The sequence below is a fragment of the Camelina sativa genome, chromosome 5, assembly GCF_000633955.1.
Source record: "Camelina sativa cultivar DH55 chromosome 5, Cs, whole genome shotgun sequence".
NCBI classification, from domain to species: Eukaryota; Viridiplantae; Streptophyta; class Magnoliopsida; order Brassicales; family Brassicaceae; genus Camelina; species Camelina sativa.
Window position 1 is genome coordinate 24,719,514 of NC_025689.1, and position 18,803 is coordinate 24,738,316.

General features: G+C 33.4%; 2 protein-coding genes and 1 pseudogene across 2 annotated transcripts; 1 reads left to right on the forward strand and 2 right to left on the reverse strand.

Moving 5' to 3' along the window:
• On the reverse strand, positions 1,044-6,190 carry LOC104787542 (LETM1 and EF-hand domain-containing protein 1, mitochondrial). Its single transcript, XM_010513147.2, has 15 exons — positions 6,025-6,190; positions 5,049-5,659; positions 4,650-4,962; positions 3,739-3,885; positions 3,566-3,654; positions 3,386-3,478; positions 3,050-3,176; positions 2,846-2,910; positions 2,590-2,764; positions 2,268-2,462; positions 2,121-2,168; positions 1,873-2,019; positions 1,705-1,787; positions 1,511-1,626; positions 1,044-1,396 (listed from the first exon to the last, which is right to left on the reverse strand). Exons 2-15 carry the CDS (start codon positions 5,582-5,584, stop codon positions 1,302-1,304), a joined length of 2,229 nt encoding a protein of 742 aa, XP_010511449.1. The 5' UTR covers positions 5,585-5,659; positions 6,025-6,190; the 3' UTR covers positions 1,044-1,301.
• On the reverse strand, positions 10,627-13,085 carry LOC104787544 (2-alkenal reductase (NADP(+)-dependent)). The gene is made up of 5 exons (XM_010513148.2): positions 12,678-13,085; positions 12,037-12,223; positions 11,774-11,940; positions 11,598-11,680; positions 10,627-11,157 (listed from the first exon to the last, which is right to left on the reverse strand). Exons 1-5 carry the CDS (start codon positions 12,909-12,911, stop codon positions 10,776-10,778), a joined length of 1,053 nt encoding a protein of 350 aa, XP_010511450.1. The 5' UTR covers positions 12,912-13,085; the 3' UTR covers positions 10,627-10,775.
• LOC104787545 overlaps positions 17,302-18,803 on the forward strand; it is an 8,098-nt pseudogene continuing 6,596 nt past the window's right edge.

Below are 18,803 nucleotides of genomic sequence, written 5' to 3' on the forward strand. Positions count from 1 at the left end.
AAATTTGAATGATACATAGACACTAAAAAAGAATTCAAGGGTGTGACTTGTTAAGAAACAAATTGTGATCAAATTAATATTGTGAAGTAATATTTTCAAGAAGGGTGTAGAATTTTTATTTATTTATTTGGTGTGATTATTTGAGATTTAAGATATAATTTTTAGAGAAATTAAATACAGTCACACAAAAATATTTAAAATTACATATAAGTATAAATATCAATACATATGTCCTCTGAATTCAAGTGCAAATCCTCTAAATGCCTGACTATATAATCTATATGCCTATTTTTTTTTCTACAATTTTATTTGATTATCGTAGATATTAGATATTGTTTACATACAAACCCAAAAGTGGTTGGGTAAGTACTTTACATGCCAAATTATACATTTTAACATTAGCTTGATGAGATACCAGAATTAAAGAAAAAACCAGAAAACTAATTTTATCGTTTGAATTTTTCTAAGTAGGTGGAGAAACCTGGCCACCTGGCTAGAAAAAACACCATCTTCACTAAATTTGAGCAGTCGTTAACAAACACCACATCTCTCTTATTTGCTTCCATCATACATTTCATACCGGTATTTCCATTTCTGCGTGCAAAGACAATAAACTTCGACAGAGATTTGCAGCACCCATGGTCAGCGAGGAGTCGTCACTACAGGAACAATACCATCCTATACCTGCAAAAAGATTGCTCTTTTCAAAATCCATCAATAAAATATTTGTATCCGAGGAAATCTTGCAAAATAAAATAGATTATGATTATTTTAAAAAAGAATATAATTAATATTTATAGAACCGTAAATAGCTGGCCAAAAGTAAAAAGAGTACCAAATCTCATTATTATTTTTTACATTTAAAAATGACATACAAATACATGTGGTTGTGATATCGGATTGCACGTCTCAAATGAATTTCACTTTTTTTTTTTTTTCACATATTTGCTTCGAAATAGGTTTTCACTTTTCACAAATTTGGGAACTCGAATTGCGTTTTTCACGTCACCTGGCGGTTTTGACACCAAAATACAACAATTCAATGAAATCAAGCACATCTATTCTCGATTTTATTTCAACCGCAAAAACAGTAGTAATCGTATCGTCATTCTTCGACTGGGTGATATACATTTCACATTGTTTCGTCGTGGTAAATATAAAACTTCTTGAAGAAACCAGTAATGTTGAAAACAAAGAACCTCCTCCCTCTGAATATGAATTTTTTTCTCTTTTAGTTTCTAGAAATCAGAAATATTAATCATGAAATCTCGTCAGCTTCAGCATCTTGAAAACAAACAATCTCAAGACTTGGTAGTAGGCTCGTCTGTCTCGTCAGCTTCATCATCTTCGATCTCGCTCGCTAACTTCACTAAATCTTCCACCAGTATTTTGCCATCTATTGCAAAAACCCCAAGAAAACTTCCATCATACAATCCAACGCGAATAATCCGGAAAAAAAAAGGAAGTTTAGAAGTTAACGCAATGGAAGAAATAGAATATAGAGTGTGACCTTTATCTTTAGAAAGATTCTGGATAAGCTCTTGGATTCCCTCTTTGCCCAATGTGTCCTTCAAGTACATCGCAGCCGATGCAACCTCATCTGGACTTACCTTTCCATCATAATCTCTGTACAAACAAAATTGAGGTGATTGATTGCCAAATCAGTCTAAGGCAAGAGGTAATATAAAGGATGGTTACACAGACCTGTCCAGGAGTCGCCAGCGGTTGCCAATCTTGTTATCCACATCATCAATTTCCTTTTCGAGTTTCTGGAGCATTGTCTCCACCTAAAGATAGAAGATATATGAAGAGATATATTAAAGAAAACACTACAGAGTTTGTGATTAAAAAAAATGAGAGAACTGTTGTTACCCTATCTAACAACCGAGAGGAAGTTTTATCGGCGATAGCTTTCTGAGCACTTCGGTCACTATCTTCTCGAGCAGCTAAATAAGCTTTCCTAGCCTCTTCCTCATCATCTGTACCACCTTTCTCTACCATGCTGTTGTATAGATCAACCTGTATATATGGAAAATATATTTACTCACATCAATCTAAGAAAGCAAGATAGAGCCTGGAAGAAAATGAAGAGAAACTACAAATATTTGAAGCCGATTTACCTCTTTTTTAACTAATTTTAAGAACTCCTCACGCTCCATGCTAACAGACTGGAATCCAAGTTAAAAGAAACAACAACCATTAACCCGTTTGATAACTTATGAAAACTCTGATAGTAAGCAAATGGGAGTGTGGTAAAGTGTCCATACAGATGCGGAAGCTAAAACTGCCAATGCACGGCTAAGCTCACAGAGCTGCTCATGCTTCTCCAGAGTTTTCGCTTTTGCCTGTTCATTAGCATCTTTAGCTGTAGAAGCCATCATCTCATCCAAAGCTACATCTTTCTGGCTTGAAGCAGACTCTTTCATCTTTGCCATTTCCTCCTCTTCTTCTTCCTCCTCCTCCTACATTCAACCGAATAAGAAGTAAGAGAATATTTTATGCATGAAAGGGAATTTCCAGACTTGATAAATGGGAAAGAAAACATAGTTGTCAAGCTTTGCTTGGTAGGGCATCAAAGATAAAAAAAACCTTGATTAACTCTTCTTGCATTTCTAGGTACTCCAACTTCCTCTTCCTTTCTGATACAGAATCTTCCGATGACAGAGCTGTAACCCCAACTGTGTCCACAACCTCATCTGGCAGAGAGGAGAGAGTAGCTTGAACAGCCTCTTCAGGCTTGAGTTTCCCAGCCATTGAGAATGATCTGTTAATACACACAGCAATATCATTTTCTAATCTTGTCGTATATAGTATTTATATCTACCGTAGTGCAATAGAAGATTACCTAGAGAGAATTAAGAGGGATGATGGTACTGAATGGTTGAGGGACAAATCCAGCCAGTCATTTAGCTGCAATGAAAGATTTACAGATCAGCAATCACCTCTATCTTTGATTTAACTTTTAGAACAAAAACCATACAAGATCTTTCGTCTTGTTCACAAAGAGTAAAACTTATTAACAACTCCACAAAGATTTATAAACGATAACCTGCTCTCTCATTTTTTCAACTGAACCTAATTGAAGCATTCCTCTGTATCTGCAAGCTTGGCGAAGTTCAGCTTCTGTGAGAGACTCCAAACCTTCAGCCTTGATCAACTTATCATCTTTTTTAATCCTACAAAGTCCAAAGAATGGCATTTCCCAATGATTATATGAGAAAGAAGAACATAAATTTAGATGAACGTATACTTTGCAATGAGTTCCTTGTGGAGTAAATTGATGCTCACAAAACTCTTACGATGCCACCAGAAACAGAGATAATTATTGTAGGACAGTAGGACTCATTGTCAGACATTTGAGAAATATGAGAAATGTTGAACTTACTCCTGTAATCTTTTCCGAAGCATATACCGTAAATATGCATCAGTTCCGAATGGGCTAATACCCATGTATTTGCACATATTTACCAATCGAGACCTGCAATAAGGAAGATAATATAAACAAAACAAACCAAGCCAGAAGCAGTATATTTACCAAGATATACAGTTTAGACTAATGCGTAACCTGTTAATGTTATCTAATGTAAGCTCATCATTGAAGAGCTTCGCAAAGCCTAAAATTTCATCATTTGAAACACCGACTCCTCTTCTAACCTGTGCAATTAATAACACAGCTATCAGTTCATCTAGAAGATTACCGAAGAAATTCAGTTGTGTAGAATAGCAAGGAAGATGAACCTTGTTCATAAATCCATCAAGATCTTCCGCAGTCTTTTTAATCTCTCCACTACGCGAGGTTTGGACTTCCTTTGCCATTTCCTTAACAGTATCTTGGAGAAACTTAGCATACTCCATTCTTGCATTCAGCCTTCTTTTCAGTGCCTCCTGAAAAAGAAACGTGAAGTTTTAATTAGCATGAAATATCAAACGAATTCATACTTTCCAGATCAATGTAAAGTGAGTATAAAATTAGTATGATCTGTATTTCTTTAGCATTAATAAGTATCACTTGGATTACAAAACAAAAGAGTATCACTTAGAGGTAGCCTCAATAATGATCACTGTGTAAACCAGTTTCAAACAAAACTAATTTCAGTATCCCGATATACGCCTTAGTTTAAACATGTTTAACTTTTACAGGGAACACAGATGTTAACCCGAGATTAAAATTTATAAAAGAACTTATACTACATCAAAGGGCAAAATAAAACAAACCAATAGAATATTTCCAGCACTAATTTGCCATAAGCTGAAAACAAAGGTAAATTTTGCTGTCCCATGATGAATATAGAAAGCCACCACTTAGGTAGAAACGACTCCTGACAGTCTTAGGCCAGTTACCAAAGAAGTAACTGGCAACACTAAAGTGCTGTAGTATTTGGTCTATGCAAATGTTCCTTCTGAACCTAAAGTGTACTACATTATCTTGGGGATGGAAGAGCAAAATATAGATGAAAATGTGGAAATATAGCTCCTCAAGTCTGTCCAATAGTCATGCAAAAGTTCCAGTACTCTAGTCGGTATATATAGAATAACCAGAAACATCTCACGATTACTTTTTCAGACAACTGAATTTGCAATACCAGTAAATAAAATGGATAAAACACTTATAAAGAACAGAGAAGCAATAAAATAGGGTTTAACAGTACCTCTTCTTTCATCTTATCCTGGAAAGTTGACGGCAGCATATTTGGGAACAACTTTAGAAATACCGGCAGCAAGAACTCCATGAATGGAACAATGATGAAAACTGCAACCGGGACTAATCTAAAAATGTCGGCAGTTGTTCGAGTGAGTTGCTGTCGTTCCCTCCTAGAGAGACCTTTTCCATTAGCAAGTTTAACAAGCAGCCTTACACTAATCCTGACGTCAGCCCAGAGCAACTTTGTTCCCAGCCAGTAGTGTTGCAGGGTAGATTTAAATTCATCTTTCCAATGGCGAAGCTTCTTGGCCCAATCTTCCCTGCGGAATAGTTCATACGTTAATAAATAACAATAGATAGCATTAAATCGCTCAAAAGCTATACAACATAGAAAACGCAGCCATACCTGCTCATTGATGCAATAGCTCTCAAAGCAGGACCTATTCCCAGAAGAAACGACCTCACACGCTGCATAATGGATATATCAGATTTTTGGGATTCTTCGAGTTTCATGGCTTTAGCTTTGGCTTTGGCCAAACTTAACCCCTCAACAGCTTCATCACACTCCTCGGGGGAAGCTTCTTTGGTTTGTGAGGTAACCTTTTCTTCCTTTTTATCATGGTCAGGCTTATTGGCCGTTGCTAGAGAGGAGTACATAGATTGTCGAACCAATCTATATCCCAAAGGGTAAGGGACTTGTAATTTTCCAACTCCATTACTAAAACTTGGAGACTGAAGCAATCTACTTCTATAAAAACCCTCCAACGACACAGTCGACTCTTTATTCTTGACATGTTTGAAATCAGAAGTAATCCCTCTAACGTTCTCATATCCTTGTTGTCCTAGCCGCTCAATGCTTGAAAGACAATGAATCGCAGGTAAACGTTCACTCAGAGATTTAACTACGTAACTCCTCCTTCGAAGCAACGCTCTTGAAGCCATATTTGCAGTAAAACGTGTAGATATATACAGTATGAACCAGCTACATACCAGCAACAAGCCAAATTCTATACCAATCTGCACAATGAGTATAAAGATATATCACTACATTGATGCTTAACCCAGATATATAGATCATTCAAAAACAGCCAAAAAAAACAATGAATAATTCAGATTTTTCAAATGGATTGATTCGTACATCATCACAAAGCTCAAACCAGAAAAAAAGTCCTAAATCCATTTTCTCGGCAAAGTCCTAGAACACCTAAAGATACTGTGAAATTCGCACTCGATACACTGGTTTGAAAACATATTATGAATACTAGCAGCAATCTGAAACACGATCCTTGGGTATTATTAATAAAACTGATCGCGACGAAATTAAGATGGTAACCAAAAAAATCAGAAACTTTAATCGGATGATGATAACGGAGACGACTTACATCTACAAAGAAGCAGGAGTGGAGAAGAAAGGGATCGATCAAACGTGGAAGATGATCTAAAATTAGTTAAGAGGAAACGAGCGTCAAACGAATTGTCGTCACTGAGTCGGAGAAGAAGAAGGAGGAGGATTCTTCAACGTGTTTCTTCTGCTGATTTTGACCGTTTTGTTTCGGGTCGGGTCCATACGGATCCGAAAATACTCATTCAATTATAATTCCAATATTGTATTACTAATAATAAATTAAAAAGAAATATCCTATAATAGCACTACTTTAGTTTTGTGTTCCAAAACTAGCACAGATGCTTATATATTCCAAATCTAGCATGAGTGAATATATTAAGTATTTAAACGAAATAACACAATTGTTTATTTAATAGCAAAAAAAATCAAACACACGATTTTTTTCCAGGGAAGCTTGAATCTTCCAAGTTGAGATCTTCATTTCCGATCTCAGATCTTTCAATTAAATGCTAAATTGATCGTCATAAGCTTCAATCAAATGATTTAATCAGAGTTTCATCGATTTCATTACCAATCGAATTCGGATTCGTTGCTCTGTTTGGTGTTGGTGATTTTAAGCAGCTACGAAGTAGAGAGACGAGACAGTTTAGTGTTGTTAGCTTAGTCTTCTACTCCAATGGTGAGATCGAGATCTCAAGGAACCACTAGGCGAGTGACTCCAACGCCTTTAGGTGACGTTGAGAAGCCGCTTCTCAACGGAGATCTCTACGTCGGAAGTTTCTCCGGCTTATTTTCAAGGAGCTCTCTCTTCCTATCAACATAAATTCAGTATGAGAATTGTTCATCTTCTTATGTATTTCTTTTCACCAATAGCAATGCCCTGAAAATTGGTTAGCTTTCTTCTATATGCTTTTGATTGATTGAACAAGGATTGTTGTTCGATAACGTTATTATGTCCATCTCTTCATTTCATTATTTGTCTAAGATGCAAAATTCATACTTTGGGGCATATCGTCAATGTTTTTTCTATTAGCATGCTGGCAATTTTAACAATATTTTGTAGACTTCTCAATGAATAACGTACTATTGCACAATTTCACTATCATCTTTTTGAATCTCTTTGTTTCATTATTTTATTTCTAGTTGAATTTATAAATAATCATTCTAGTTACATTCATTTCTCTTGCTAGCATAGTTTTAAATTGGTGTCTTGTACTAACTTGAGAAGCCTCCACATTTTGTAGGACCTAAAGAGTTTACTGCACTTTTCTACTAGTTCAGAACTGAAAGGTAAGTTTTATAAATGTTTTCATGAATCTAATTGGGTTTCTGCTAGTGATATAGCATAGCAACATTGTTTGGAAGTTCCCTCATGTGGTTTGTATTGGGAATGGTTCAGTCCATTTTTGAGAAGTCTCACAAGGACATGAGCCGAAAATAGATGTAAAGGAGCTGAGAGATGCACTTTTGAGCCTTGGGTTTTGGTTTCTCCTATGATTTTGGATCTGCTTGTTTCCAAGTTTGACAAAAGTGGAGGAAAGAACAATTTTTTGGGATTTTTATATATTTTGGAAGACCTTCCTAAATATTCAGGATATCTTCCTAAACATTATGAAATCCTTCCTAATGTTTTTAAATTTGAGTTTTTGAATCCTTTATTTATGTTTTGTCTTAATGTATCACAAATTACTCATTTAGTGAGAGATAATGATTTTATTTTGTGCACATCCTGATATTTTATCTACACATACAATAGGTGTAATGATTTGATTTTGTGTCTTCCTAAATATTTATGAAGGTTATCATGAAATTTAAGATGTCATTCCTAAATATTATTGAATCCTTCCTAAATTTAACTAATTATGTTTCTATATATCTTTTTAATGCTTTGCCTCAAAATATCAAAGATTCCTCCATCAATGAATGATACAGATTTCATTTCATGAAGGCTATCATGAGTTCCAAACTTTTTATGAACATCATCCTGAAATTCAAAAAAACTTTTCGGAATTTCGTTCTTGAAATTAAAGAGAATCTGTATCAGTAATTATGTTCAGGAAAGTCTTCATGAATTTTAAAATATCCTTTCTAAACATCGTTCAATCATTTCTAAACATGGTTCAATAATTTTGTTTGTATCCAGCCTGGTGTTTTACCTGTATTAATGTTTATTGTGTACTTTCTACGAAGGAACAAATTGGTTTATTGTTTTGACTTATTGATTACACTCTCTTAGACCTTTCGTAAAGGCTTCAGGTTCAGATCCGAACATATGACAAAATACTTAACTTCTTTTTTTTCATGAAAACCATCCTGAATTTTAAAAAATATTTCCTAAATATTATTCAATCCTTCCTGAATAATTTTGTTTGTAAAAACGAGCAGGCTTGTTTAATACAAGCATCTTTTTTCTTTCCTCAGATCTTTGAGCCATACGGTTTTTTGTTCTTGGAACCTGGTTCCTGACCTTATCAAAGTTTGCTGCATCCACCTATGATTAATCAATGGTCACAACTTGTTTACAAGACATAATCACAACGTAACAGATCAGACACTCTACCTGCAACCAGAAAATAGAGTTATTCGTCAATCCTCAAATACACTAAAACCATCTTAATGGCTTTGAAAGAACTTAAATTTGAATAGTAGCAGTCAAGTTGTTTAACTTTTAATCCAGCAAAATAGGTTTTAAAGACCAAAATGTTCAGAAGCCAATTCACAAGAATTCGATAGAAAAATTTAGATGGAAGTAATAACTATAGAGCTTAGAGACAATATATTAAGAAAGAATGAAATTTTCCAGTATCAAGAGCACATGGAACAACATAAGTCCTGAAGCAAGCAATTGTAGCCTCATGTGTTCCTTATCTCAGCAGCTAAATAAATTTATTCACAGCAAAAAACAAATTTGAACAAGAGTTACATGGTTTAAAATCAATCCTCGACATTTAGCTATGCCCAAACATAAAAAATATTCTTTTAAGTCATTTTATACCTCTGCTAGTAACATTTCACATAACTGTGACTTGAACATTTCAAAAGTGAAAATCCCAGGAGAGGACTCAACCATCATGTTTATGAAACTTTGCTCCGACTTCTGACTAAAAGCTTTGTGAAACGAAGGCACAAAGAAACTTGTAGGGTGAAGAGAATAATTCTCTCCGTGTAGACGCTGAAAAAACCAGATTAACACAAAGCAAAAATGATTGAAATAACCAATTCAAGATTAAGACTTTTCAACCCAACTCGGTAAAAGAAAATTACATGGTAAGAGACAAGACTTTCTTCTTGTATTCGTTATGCCTCATAATCTGGAAAATGAGATATGAATACAAAGTCACAAAAATAGAAGCTTGAAAACTATTAAAAATCAGGTAAAAAGGAGAAAGCTTTGACTCAAACTCGCTCAGTGTCATGGATGTCGATGGCGGTCTCAATGTCACCGGATTCAATCGAGTTTCAGATCCGGCGAATGATCAATCTGGAGTGGTAAGACGAGAGGAAGGAGACGATAATGGAGATGAGGATGATGAATTGGCGTCGTCTTCACTCATGTCTCTTCGTCAATCTCCTCTTGTCGGCGATGAGAATTGGCCGGGGAACACACAACTATAGTAATTTTAATTTTAGTGGTTTAACTATTTAATTAGAATAAGTGCTAAATTTGGAAAATAGAAATTATGTGCTAAGTTTGGAACAAAAACTTAAAATTGTGCTATTTTTGTCAATTGCCCGTTTTGAACAAAACACCAAAAAAGATTGTAACGGTAAAAATAATATAAGAGTCATATTTCACTAAGTTCTTTTACATGTATATATATAGATAATTTTATATAATTATTAATTTATAATATTGATGTGAATATATATATATATACACAAATGTGTTTTAAAAAATATTATATTATTGAATTATGTCTAAAATTACATTGGCCAAACTTGAGACTAGATAAATTTATTAATTTATAAAAAATATATATTAATTTATCAAATATTTTTAATATAGGCTTTACTTTTTTTTTTTTGACAACAAATACTAAACAAAATTGACTCAATCAAGCCAATTTGGAGGGGAACTGTGAACATAAGTAACCATATGCGGTTGAGTATGAACTTTTCGTGCTAATCGATCCGTAAGTACATTCGCCGTTCGTGGTATCAAAGTCAAAGAGAAACTGGAGAATTCCTCTAAATCCACTTTGATGTCATCGAGATATGCAGAGAAAGCCGGCCATTCGGATGGTGAAGACACCATCTTCACCAAATCTGAGCAGTTTGTGAGAAAGGCTACCTCCCGAAAATCATGGCCTATCATGCACCGCAAAGCCCACACAAAGGCTTCTACCTCAGCGTGAAGTGGTGTGACACTACGCCAAAAATTCGAGGCGCCCATAAGCGGAGAGGATTCTTGGGATGACATACACACCCAGCCGGCGCCAGCGAGCTTGTCGGTATTCTTCCAAGAACCATCCACAAAGCACTGGAATCCGGTAAAAGCAGCAGAGAGAGAAAAGCCGCCCCTCAGTAACCGAGGCCCAACTGTCGTTGGAGCCGGAGTTCCCTCCTCCTCTTCCACCTATAGGCTTTACTAATAGGTAAAATCATTTGTAGGGACTAAGAATTTTTCACAATATTCAACAAGTACCAAAAGAAATCAAACACAACAAAATGCTCATCTTGATCTTGCGTTCGTGAAACTCACTTCCTCAAACTAATGGATCACAAGACCTTTTTGTTTTAGTTGGCAAGAAGATACTACACATAATGCAATATACATTCAGAAACAAATCACTCCTTGGCAACACGAACAACTTGTTTACCAATGTTTTTCCCAGAAAATAGCCCAACAAGTGCAGCAGGAGCGAGCTCGATTCCTTCGGACATATCTTCGATGTAAACAATCTTCCCTTCCTTGTAATATCCCTTGACGTGTTCAAGAAACTGTGGGAAAATGTGGAGGTAATCGCTCTGCAAGAACCCTTCTAATCTTATGCGTTTAGGGATCGCGTTGTATAAGTTGTTGATTCCTTGTGATGAGCTTGAGAGGCTTTGCAAAGATACCATTCCACAAAGCGCGATTCTTCCACGGACCTTCATGTTTAGGAGAGCTACATCAAGCATGGATCCACCCACGTTGTCGAAGTAGATATTGATCCCCTCCGGGAAGTACCTATTAGTAAGATAATGAAACATTTTCAGCTTAACAGTTATGGACAAATTCACGTTACGCGCGATACCCTACCCTAGAGCAAGCGACAAGAATTCACTTTAAGTGGCATAACCAGAGTACCTTACTATTACCTTTATGGAAATTTGGTCTAGTGATTGTTTCTGTTTTTTCTTTGTCTAACTAGAGTGACACAAGTGTTGATAAGATGTGTAAATAGAGTTGCAATGATGGTGAAAATAAGTTCCTTATGGCACATTTAAAAGCCTAGAGATACAAGCCATAATGACCTCAAGACAAGCATTACTCCACAAGTGACCTTCCAATGAACGAAACAGGTTTTGCATTTCCCAAACAATGACAATGACGATATGCAGGAGAACGAGCGAGTGAGACTATTTAAGGTAATTGATTTGTTAGGTTGAATATTGCAGTATATTTACCTCTTTAAAGCAGCATCAAGGTCAGCCTCTTCCTTGTAGTTAAAAGCTTCATCAAACCCAAGCTTGTGTTTAAGAAGATCAACCTGAAATAATGTCCACAAAAAGTTACTTCACAAAGACAAGTGAGTAACAAGAGTTCCTAAACATTATTAGTATAGAGACAAAGTAATAATAACCTTTTGTTTACTACCGGCACTCCCAACAACATAGCAGCCGTGTAACTTAGCAAGCTGACCTACAAGTTGTCCTACTGCTCCTGATGCTGCAGAGACAAAAACACTATCCCCTTTCTTAGGACAGCAAATCTCGTAAAACCCTGCATATGCTGTAAATCCAGCCATCCCTGTCAAAAGTCAGAAGAATCAGAGAACTAACTATAGGGTATGGTAATGGTGAGCTCAAACTGTTTAGATCAAACAGAGGATGGGGTCATACATACCGAGAAGTCCAAGATGATAAGAAAGTGGAATATCTTCATCCAACTGAATCTTTCTCAACTGCAGGCTATCTGAACTACGAAGCAAACTGTACTCTTCCCAACCTATAATCCCAGAGATTATGTCGCCCGGCTTATAGTTGACATCATCAGAATCTATCACTCTTGCTAAACCAAACCCTTCAATACGCTGCATCAAAATCACAAAACCATCAATCGCTTACTACAGAGTATATATAACGAAGGAAAATTTCAAGCCAAGAATCATGTAAAAGAGTCATCAAAGAATATGAATATGAATAACAAAACAAATCTCGAGATGCTCTCAGCATATCTGTATACATTCATCAAAACATCAAACAACTGGTGTGCATAATTTCTCTACCGCACGAATACAATAATTACACATCCCTCTTTAATTATGAACAAATTCACCAATAAAACAAGATAAAATATCAAGACTTGGCAGCATTTCAAGTTCCGTCAAACCGTCGAACACTTGGTGTGCAAAAAAAACTCTCTATAGCACCAGTACACACCCATCTTCAAAATTTGATTTTCCAAAGAACAAAACAATACCCAAAAATACCAATCACAGAAGCAATTGACACAAATGTAAAGTATGATAATGTTATATACAGTACTTGACCAGGAACAAAAGGCGGGAGGTAGGAACCGTGAAAATCACGCATTCGACCTCTCATGTAAGGATCACAAGACAAGTAGAGATTTTTAACGAGGAAACAAGAAGACCCTTTTGGTGCTTTAAGCTCTATCGTCTCCCCAAGCTTCACTTCCATGTCTTCTTCTGTAGGAATACCATCTACATACTTCTTCAAGATCACTTTCTTGTTCTCCACCATTTCAACTTGTTCCATTTTTGTTTTTGAATCTGTGACAAAGAAGATGAATAGCAAGTTTTGTTGCAAGAGATGATGATCTGCTTTGATATTTTTAGGGGCAAGAGTTTGGTAAAACGAGTGTTTCTCGTTGTGGCCGCGCGCTTCGTATAGTTGAAGTCATTCAATGTACATTCCTTTTACTAACAATAAGTCATTCAATGTACATTTTAGTCTTTCGAATGTTTTATTTCTAGGATATATGTTCCTTTCATCTGTGTAAAAATATTATATTTTTTTCATCCCAGTTCATCGTATTTTGCTTCAATTTTCCATTAAAGTTAATTTAATTTTATGATTCTACTGAAATATATATATATATATATATAGTTTTTTTTCTTTTTCTTTTCTGTATTGTGACATGTTTGAATTTCTAATGTCAAAGACATTTTTCACCCTATTTCATATTTTGCTTCTATATTTTCACATAAATTAATTTAATTTTATGATTCTACTGAAAAAGAAATAGATTTCTTTTTTTGTAGTGTTACATGGTTTGAATTTCTAATGTAAAGATATATAATTTTTCACCCCATTACTTCATATTTTGCTTCTATATTTTCACATAAATTGATTAATTTGATTTTATGATTATTTTTTTTGTATTGTGACATGATCTGAATTCCTAAAAACGGACACAGTTACACATGACAAAGTTATGAGTGAAACAATTTATATAAAGCATGTTGTAGGCATAGTTTTTGTGCTTACTTCCTTTCACGGCCGGTCCTTGAATTTTGGTGACCTAAAGTATAGAAATTTAATTTTGTTTATTATATAAAACTATGATTCAGACGCGATGTCACAGGGGAAATACTTTAGAAAAAAAAAAAAATTAAAATTTAAAATTATATATTATGAAATTATTTGAATATAATAGAATAGTTTGAATACATAAAAATTAAACATAAATTGTTACTAAAAACACAACCATCAAAATAAAAACTTAAAATATTATATAGAATAGAGACAACTTTGCAAAACATATTGTTTAAAGTATTATAAATATAAGATATTTCTATGAAGAAATATGGTAAAGAGTAAAATTAAAAAAATTATTATGACAAAGTGATCCTAATTGAGAATATTGAAATAATGGTTGTAATGAGTAAATGTATTTATCTATTAAATAATTATAATTAAAAATATATATATATATATATATTTTTTTGTCAACCATTGGGCCACAACAGGCCGGCCCATTAGCCTAATCCCTACATTTGTAGGGAGTGGGACTCAATCCCTGGTGTGATGGTGCCTTGTGCATTAAGGACTTACCTTTGGCCACTGCACTAAGGTCACTTCACAATTAAAAATATATTTAATAATGAGTGAGACTGTATCAACGAAAAATTAAAATTAAAATACACAACTCTTAACACAAAATAAAATAAATTTTAAATATTAAAATAGTTTTTAACAAAAAATTACGATAAATAGATGCAAATGTAAATTCTATATTAAGTTTTATTAAATTTCTATATTACTATAATCATTTATAAAATTTTAGTTAGATTATAGAATAACATTGTATATTATATATTAATATTCAAGATTGAACAAAAAACAAAAAAAATTGTTTCAACGAACGATGATTTGTTAGTTATTAATGAAGAGACAAATATATAGAAAGTTCAAAAGATATGACTATTTAAATAGACACACCTATTAGAACGATAAATTGTGATGAAAAAATATGAATAAAATATAGTGAAAGACATAACTCTACAATGAACAAATACAACTGTTTGAGTTTAAAAAACTACTAATAAAACCATTTTTTACAAAAAGTACTACGAAAAGTCGCAACTATTGTTCGCATTTATTCAGTTTGTTACTATTATTTTTAAATATTAAATATTTTTTATCGAAAAGTTACGATAAATAGACGCAACTGTAAATTCTATATTAAGTTGTATTAAATTTCTCTATTGATATAATCATTTCTAAAATTTTAGTTAGATTATAGAATAACGTTGAATATTAGATATTAGTATTTAATTATTTAGATTTAACATAAAATGGAAAATTTGTTTCAACGAACTTGTTAGTTAATGATGAAGAGACAAATATAAAGAAAGTTCAAAACGCATGACTATTTAAATAGACACACCTATTAGAACGAAAAGTTGTGAAGAAAAATGTAAATAAAATATAGTGAAAAGACACAACTCTACAATGAACAGATACAACCGTTTGAATTAAAAAAAAAACAAATAAAAACAATTTTTTTACAAAAAGTTGCAACTGTTGTATTTGCACTTGATTATACCTACAAACTCATATAAACTGCTTTTAAATAGAAAACATCTTTATTACCATATTCAAAAGTCAAATCCAAAAGCTCACTATATATTCCATCTAACTCTTCGAAAAAAACTCTAGGTATTTTCATTAAATTTTTATGTATAAAATTAACTAAAAGTTGTAAATTAGATTCATCATTCCAAAAATCTTTTGTTAATTCAAGAATTGGAGGAATTTCTTTACTTTTAAAAGAATGAATGCTAGAGAATAATTTAGAGAGCTGTAAAAACCGTTGAGATTGAAATTTTATATTATTTTGTGTCATGGCAAAAAAATGAAAACAATTCAACAGACAAATATGTATAGATTTCAAAAGATACGACTATTCGAATAGACACAACTCTACAATGAACAGTTGCAACTTTACAAAATAAACTGTTACAATGAACAATTGCAACTTTTTGTAAAACATACAATTTAAATTTTTTACAGATTTTTTTAGAAAATTATCCAAAAGGTAAGATTGAAAAAACACAACTTTTAATGGCATTTATTCGGATTGCTATTATATATAGAGGAATTTCTTGACTTTTAAAAGAATGAATGTTATAAAATAATTTAGAATGTAAAAACCGTTGAGATTGAAATTTTAGTTTATTTTGTTTCATGGCCAAAAAAATGAAACAGTTCAAATAGACAAATATATATATAGATTTCAAAAGATACAAATATTCCAATCAACACAACTTTACCGTGAACAGTTGTACCTTTTCATAAATAACCGTTTAATGATCCATCATGACTTTTCAGAAAATATCCAAAAAGTACGATTAAAAACACACAACTGTTGGTCGCATTTTTTAGATTGTTGTTATTATATAGATTAATATTTTTTTCACTACAATGCTAAAATATAATTAAAAACATGGAAAAAATGTAATAACAATCTAAAATTAAATTTTTCTAACTTTTATTATAGCAAATACTCGGTGAACATCATTGCTAATCAAGAGTAGTTGGTAATAATGCATTATTATTATAAAATAAAGATTAAGGAGAAGAAGTAATTTTGATGTTCTTGTATAAAATTTTAGTTTTGTTTGAATATTATAATATCTTGTAGTCAAGTTAATTCAATTTTTTGTAGATTTTAATGTTAAAAACGGAAATTAAACCAAAAAGTAATAAATAAATTTTTAAAAATGTTCGACTATTCCAAAAAAGAAAAAACCAAAACCTGTAAATAAAAAGCAAAAGAAAAAAAAACAATATTGTAAACGTACCAGCAGAGTTGAAGGCTTGAACCCATAACTTGCCACATGATTGCATGATATTGACCCAATAGACCTGTCTATTCTCTCAAATATGTGTCGACAACGAGATGTGGAAAAACATCAGCAGTGAGATGAGATCTGAGAAACATTGGTGGCGAGATCTGAAAGGGAGAGCTCGCGGTATATTAGATGAAAAAGATTCGATTTAAAAATAAGAAGAAGAAGAAGATGATTGTTATGAATATAAGTAATAGAAGAAGAAGATGATTGTTATGAATAGAAGTAGAAGAAGAAGAAGATGAAGAAGATGATAACGAATAAGAAGAAAATGATGATGAAGTAATCGAAGAAAGATGAGGGAGAAGGAGATGAATGCTCGGCGGCGGCTAGGACTAGTTGTTCTTAGGAGGTTAGGGTTTTTGTTCTTCGGTTAACCGTTCGGTTTGAGAAAACCGAACCGAAAATCTCGGTTAACCGATTCTAAATTAAACTCATTCCGATCGTTTTAATCAATTAAAATAACCCGAACCGATTTATCCAAATTTCGGTTCGGTTCAGTTCGGACAAATCGGTTCGGTTCAAAATCCCAGACCTAATTGTTTTTGTCATTCTAATCATTTTCTTAGACGAAAAAGGCCAAAAAAGGAGCACAACATTTCAACTCTTTGGTAGAAAAAAACCAAAAACACATGAAAGGTGGTGAGTGGTGACTGGTGAGTGACAAAGAAACATCAACACAACTTATGGCCAATATATCTCCACATTCTATCGCCTACAGTTAATTTTCAAACTAATCTAAATAAGCTACTCTATAAGTGGTATAGGACTGTGACAGTATAAAGCAAAAGACCAACGTTCACAAGTCACAACAAAATAATTAAGTCCGAATGTTCTCAAATCCCCTCTCTCTGGGAAAGGAAAATGGAGATATCAGTAGCGTCGATAACAGTTTCAATAGCCATAGCTGTTTTGTCGTGGTGGGTATGGAGAACTTTGAACTGGGTTTGGTTTAAACCTAAGATGCTTGAGAGTTACCTGAGAGGACAGGGGCTTGTCGGAACTTCTTACACGCTTCTTTTTGGTGACATGAAGAAGAGTTATAGCATGATGATGGCGGCTAAATCCAAACCCGTCAAACTAACGGATGATATCACGCCACGTGTTGTGTCTTATCCTTTGCAAATGCTTAAGACTCACGGTAGGGTTTTTTTTCTCTCTGTTTAGGACAAAACTATTCAAGAGTATGTGATCTAGAAAAGGTCTTAATTTTTGAATTCTATGTGGTTGGAACAGGAAAGACTTTCTTTACATGGCTTGGAACTATACCAGTCATCACTATAATGGATCCTGAGCTAATCAAGGAAGCGTTCAACAAAGTTTACGATTTCCCCAAGCCGCATACGTTACCTTTGGTCAGACTGATAGCAACTGGACTTGCTGACTATGATGGTGACAAATGGGCGAAACCCCGAAGAGTCATCAATCCGGCTTTCAATCTTGAGAGAATCAAGGTTTAGGCTTTAGAATCAGATTAGCTTTTCTTTATGTATGTGTTTATTTGGCTCTGATTTGTGCTGATATGCTCAAATTTACCCTGAGCTACTCTCTCAAATTAAGAGATCACTGTAATACTTAGGGGTCAAATTCCACAAGAACTCAAGTCTACACAATAAATTATAGAGTTTTATAATTATGCTAAACAAATTGATTTAAATAAAGAAAAGCAATGCAAAATATTAAATAAAGCTGTTGTAAATTCAGAAGATCAAAAAGCTAGGTCTAGGGAATTTCTCAGGAAATTATGAAATATTAAATCAATCAATAAATTAGGATTCAAGCAATTAAAAACAGATCTAGAACTCTAAACACTTTTGTAAAATAAATCAGTTCTCACTGCAAATATTATCTAAATTTAAAACCAGAAAATCCAAATCTCTTTGTAAAATTCTAGGTTAAAAATCAGCAATAAAATCAGGTTTAGATTGTTCACAAAATTATTAAATCAAATCTCTTTGCAAGAAATAATTTTGCTCATCAAAAGGTTTTATCAGGAAAATCAATTATATTCTCATATCAATTTATTTTCCTAAAGTATTAATTCTAGGTGATCAATCAAGAATTAATATGAAGAACAACCTAAGATGAAGATCTAGAAAGATAATGAATCCTAAATAAACAGATCTAATAATTCATAAAATCCCTGTGAAAAACCCTAAACCTAACAAGCAAACTACTCAGACATATTTAATGATGAACAAAACATAATTCTGAATAATAAGCAATAGAGATTAAAAAGAGTAAGAAGGAGTTCAAGAATTCTTCTCTACAAAGCAGATCTGATCTCTCTCTC

Coding starts and splice junctions, on each gene's coding strand:
- LOC104787544 (XM_010513148.2), bottom strand. CDS start 12,911: ATGGAACAAGTTGAAATGGTGGAGAACAAGAAAGTGATCTTGAAGAAG. Junction 12,224..12,677: donor CGCCTTTTGTTCCTGGTCAA/GTACTGTATATA, acceptor ATTTTGATGCAG/CGTATTGAAGGGTTTGGTTT. Junction 11,158..11,597: donor CTTGATGCTGCTTTAAAGAG/GTAAATATACTG, acceptor TCTTACTAATAG/GTACTTCCCGGAGGGGATCA.
- LOC104787542 (XM_010513147.2), bottom strand. CDS start 5,584: ATGGCTTCAAGAGCGTTGCTTCGAAGGAGGAGTTACGTAGTTAAATCT. Junction 3,177..3,385: donor CTTCGGAAAAGATTACAGGA/GTAAGTTCAACA, acceptor TGGACTTTGTAG/GATTAAAAAAGATGATAAGT. Junction 1,788..1,872: donor CCTCTCGGTTGTTAGATAGG/GTAACAACAGTT, acceptor TTCTATCTTTAG/GTGGAGACAATGCTCCAGAA.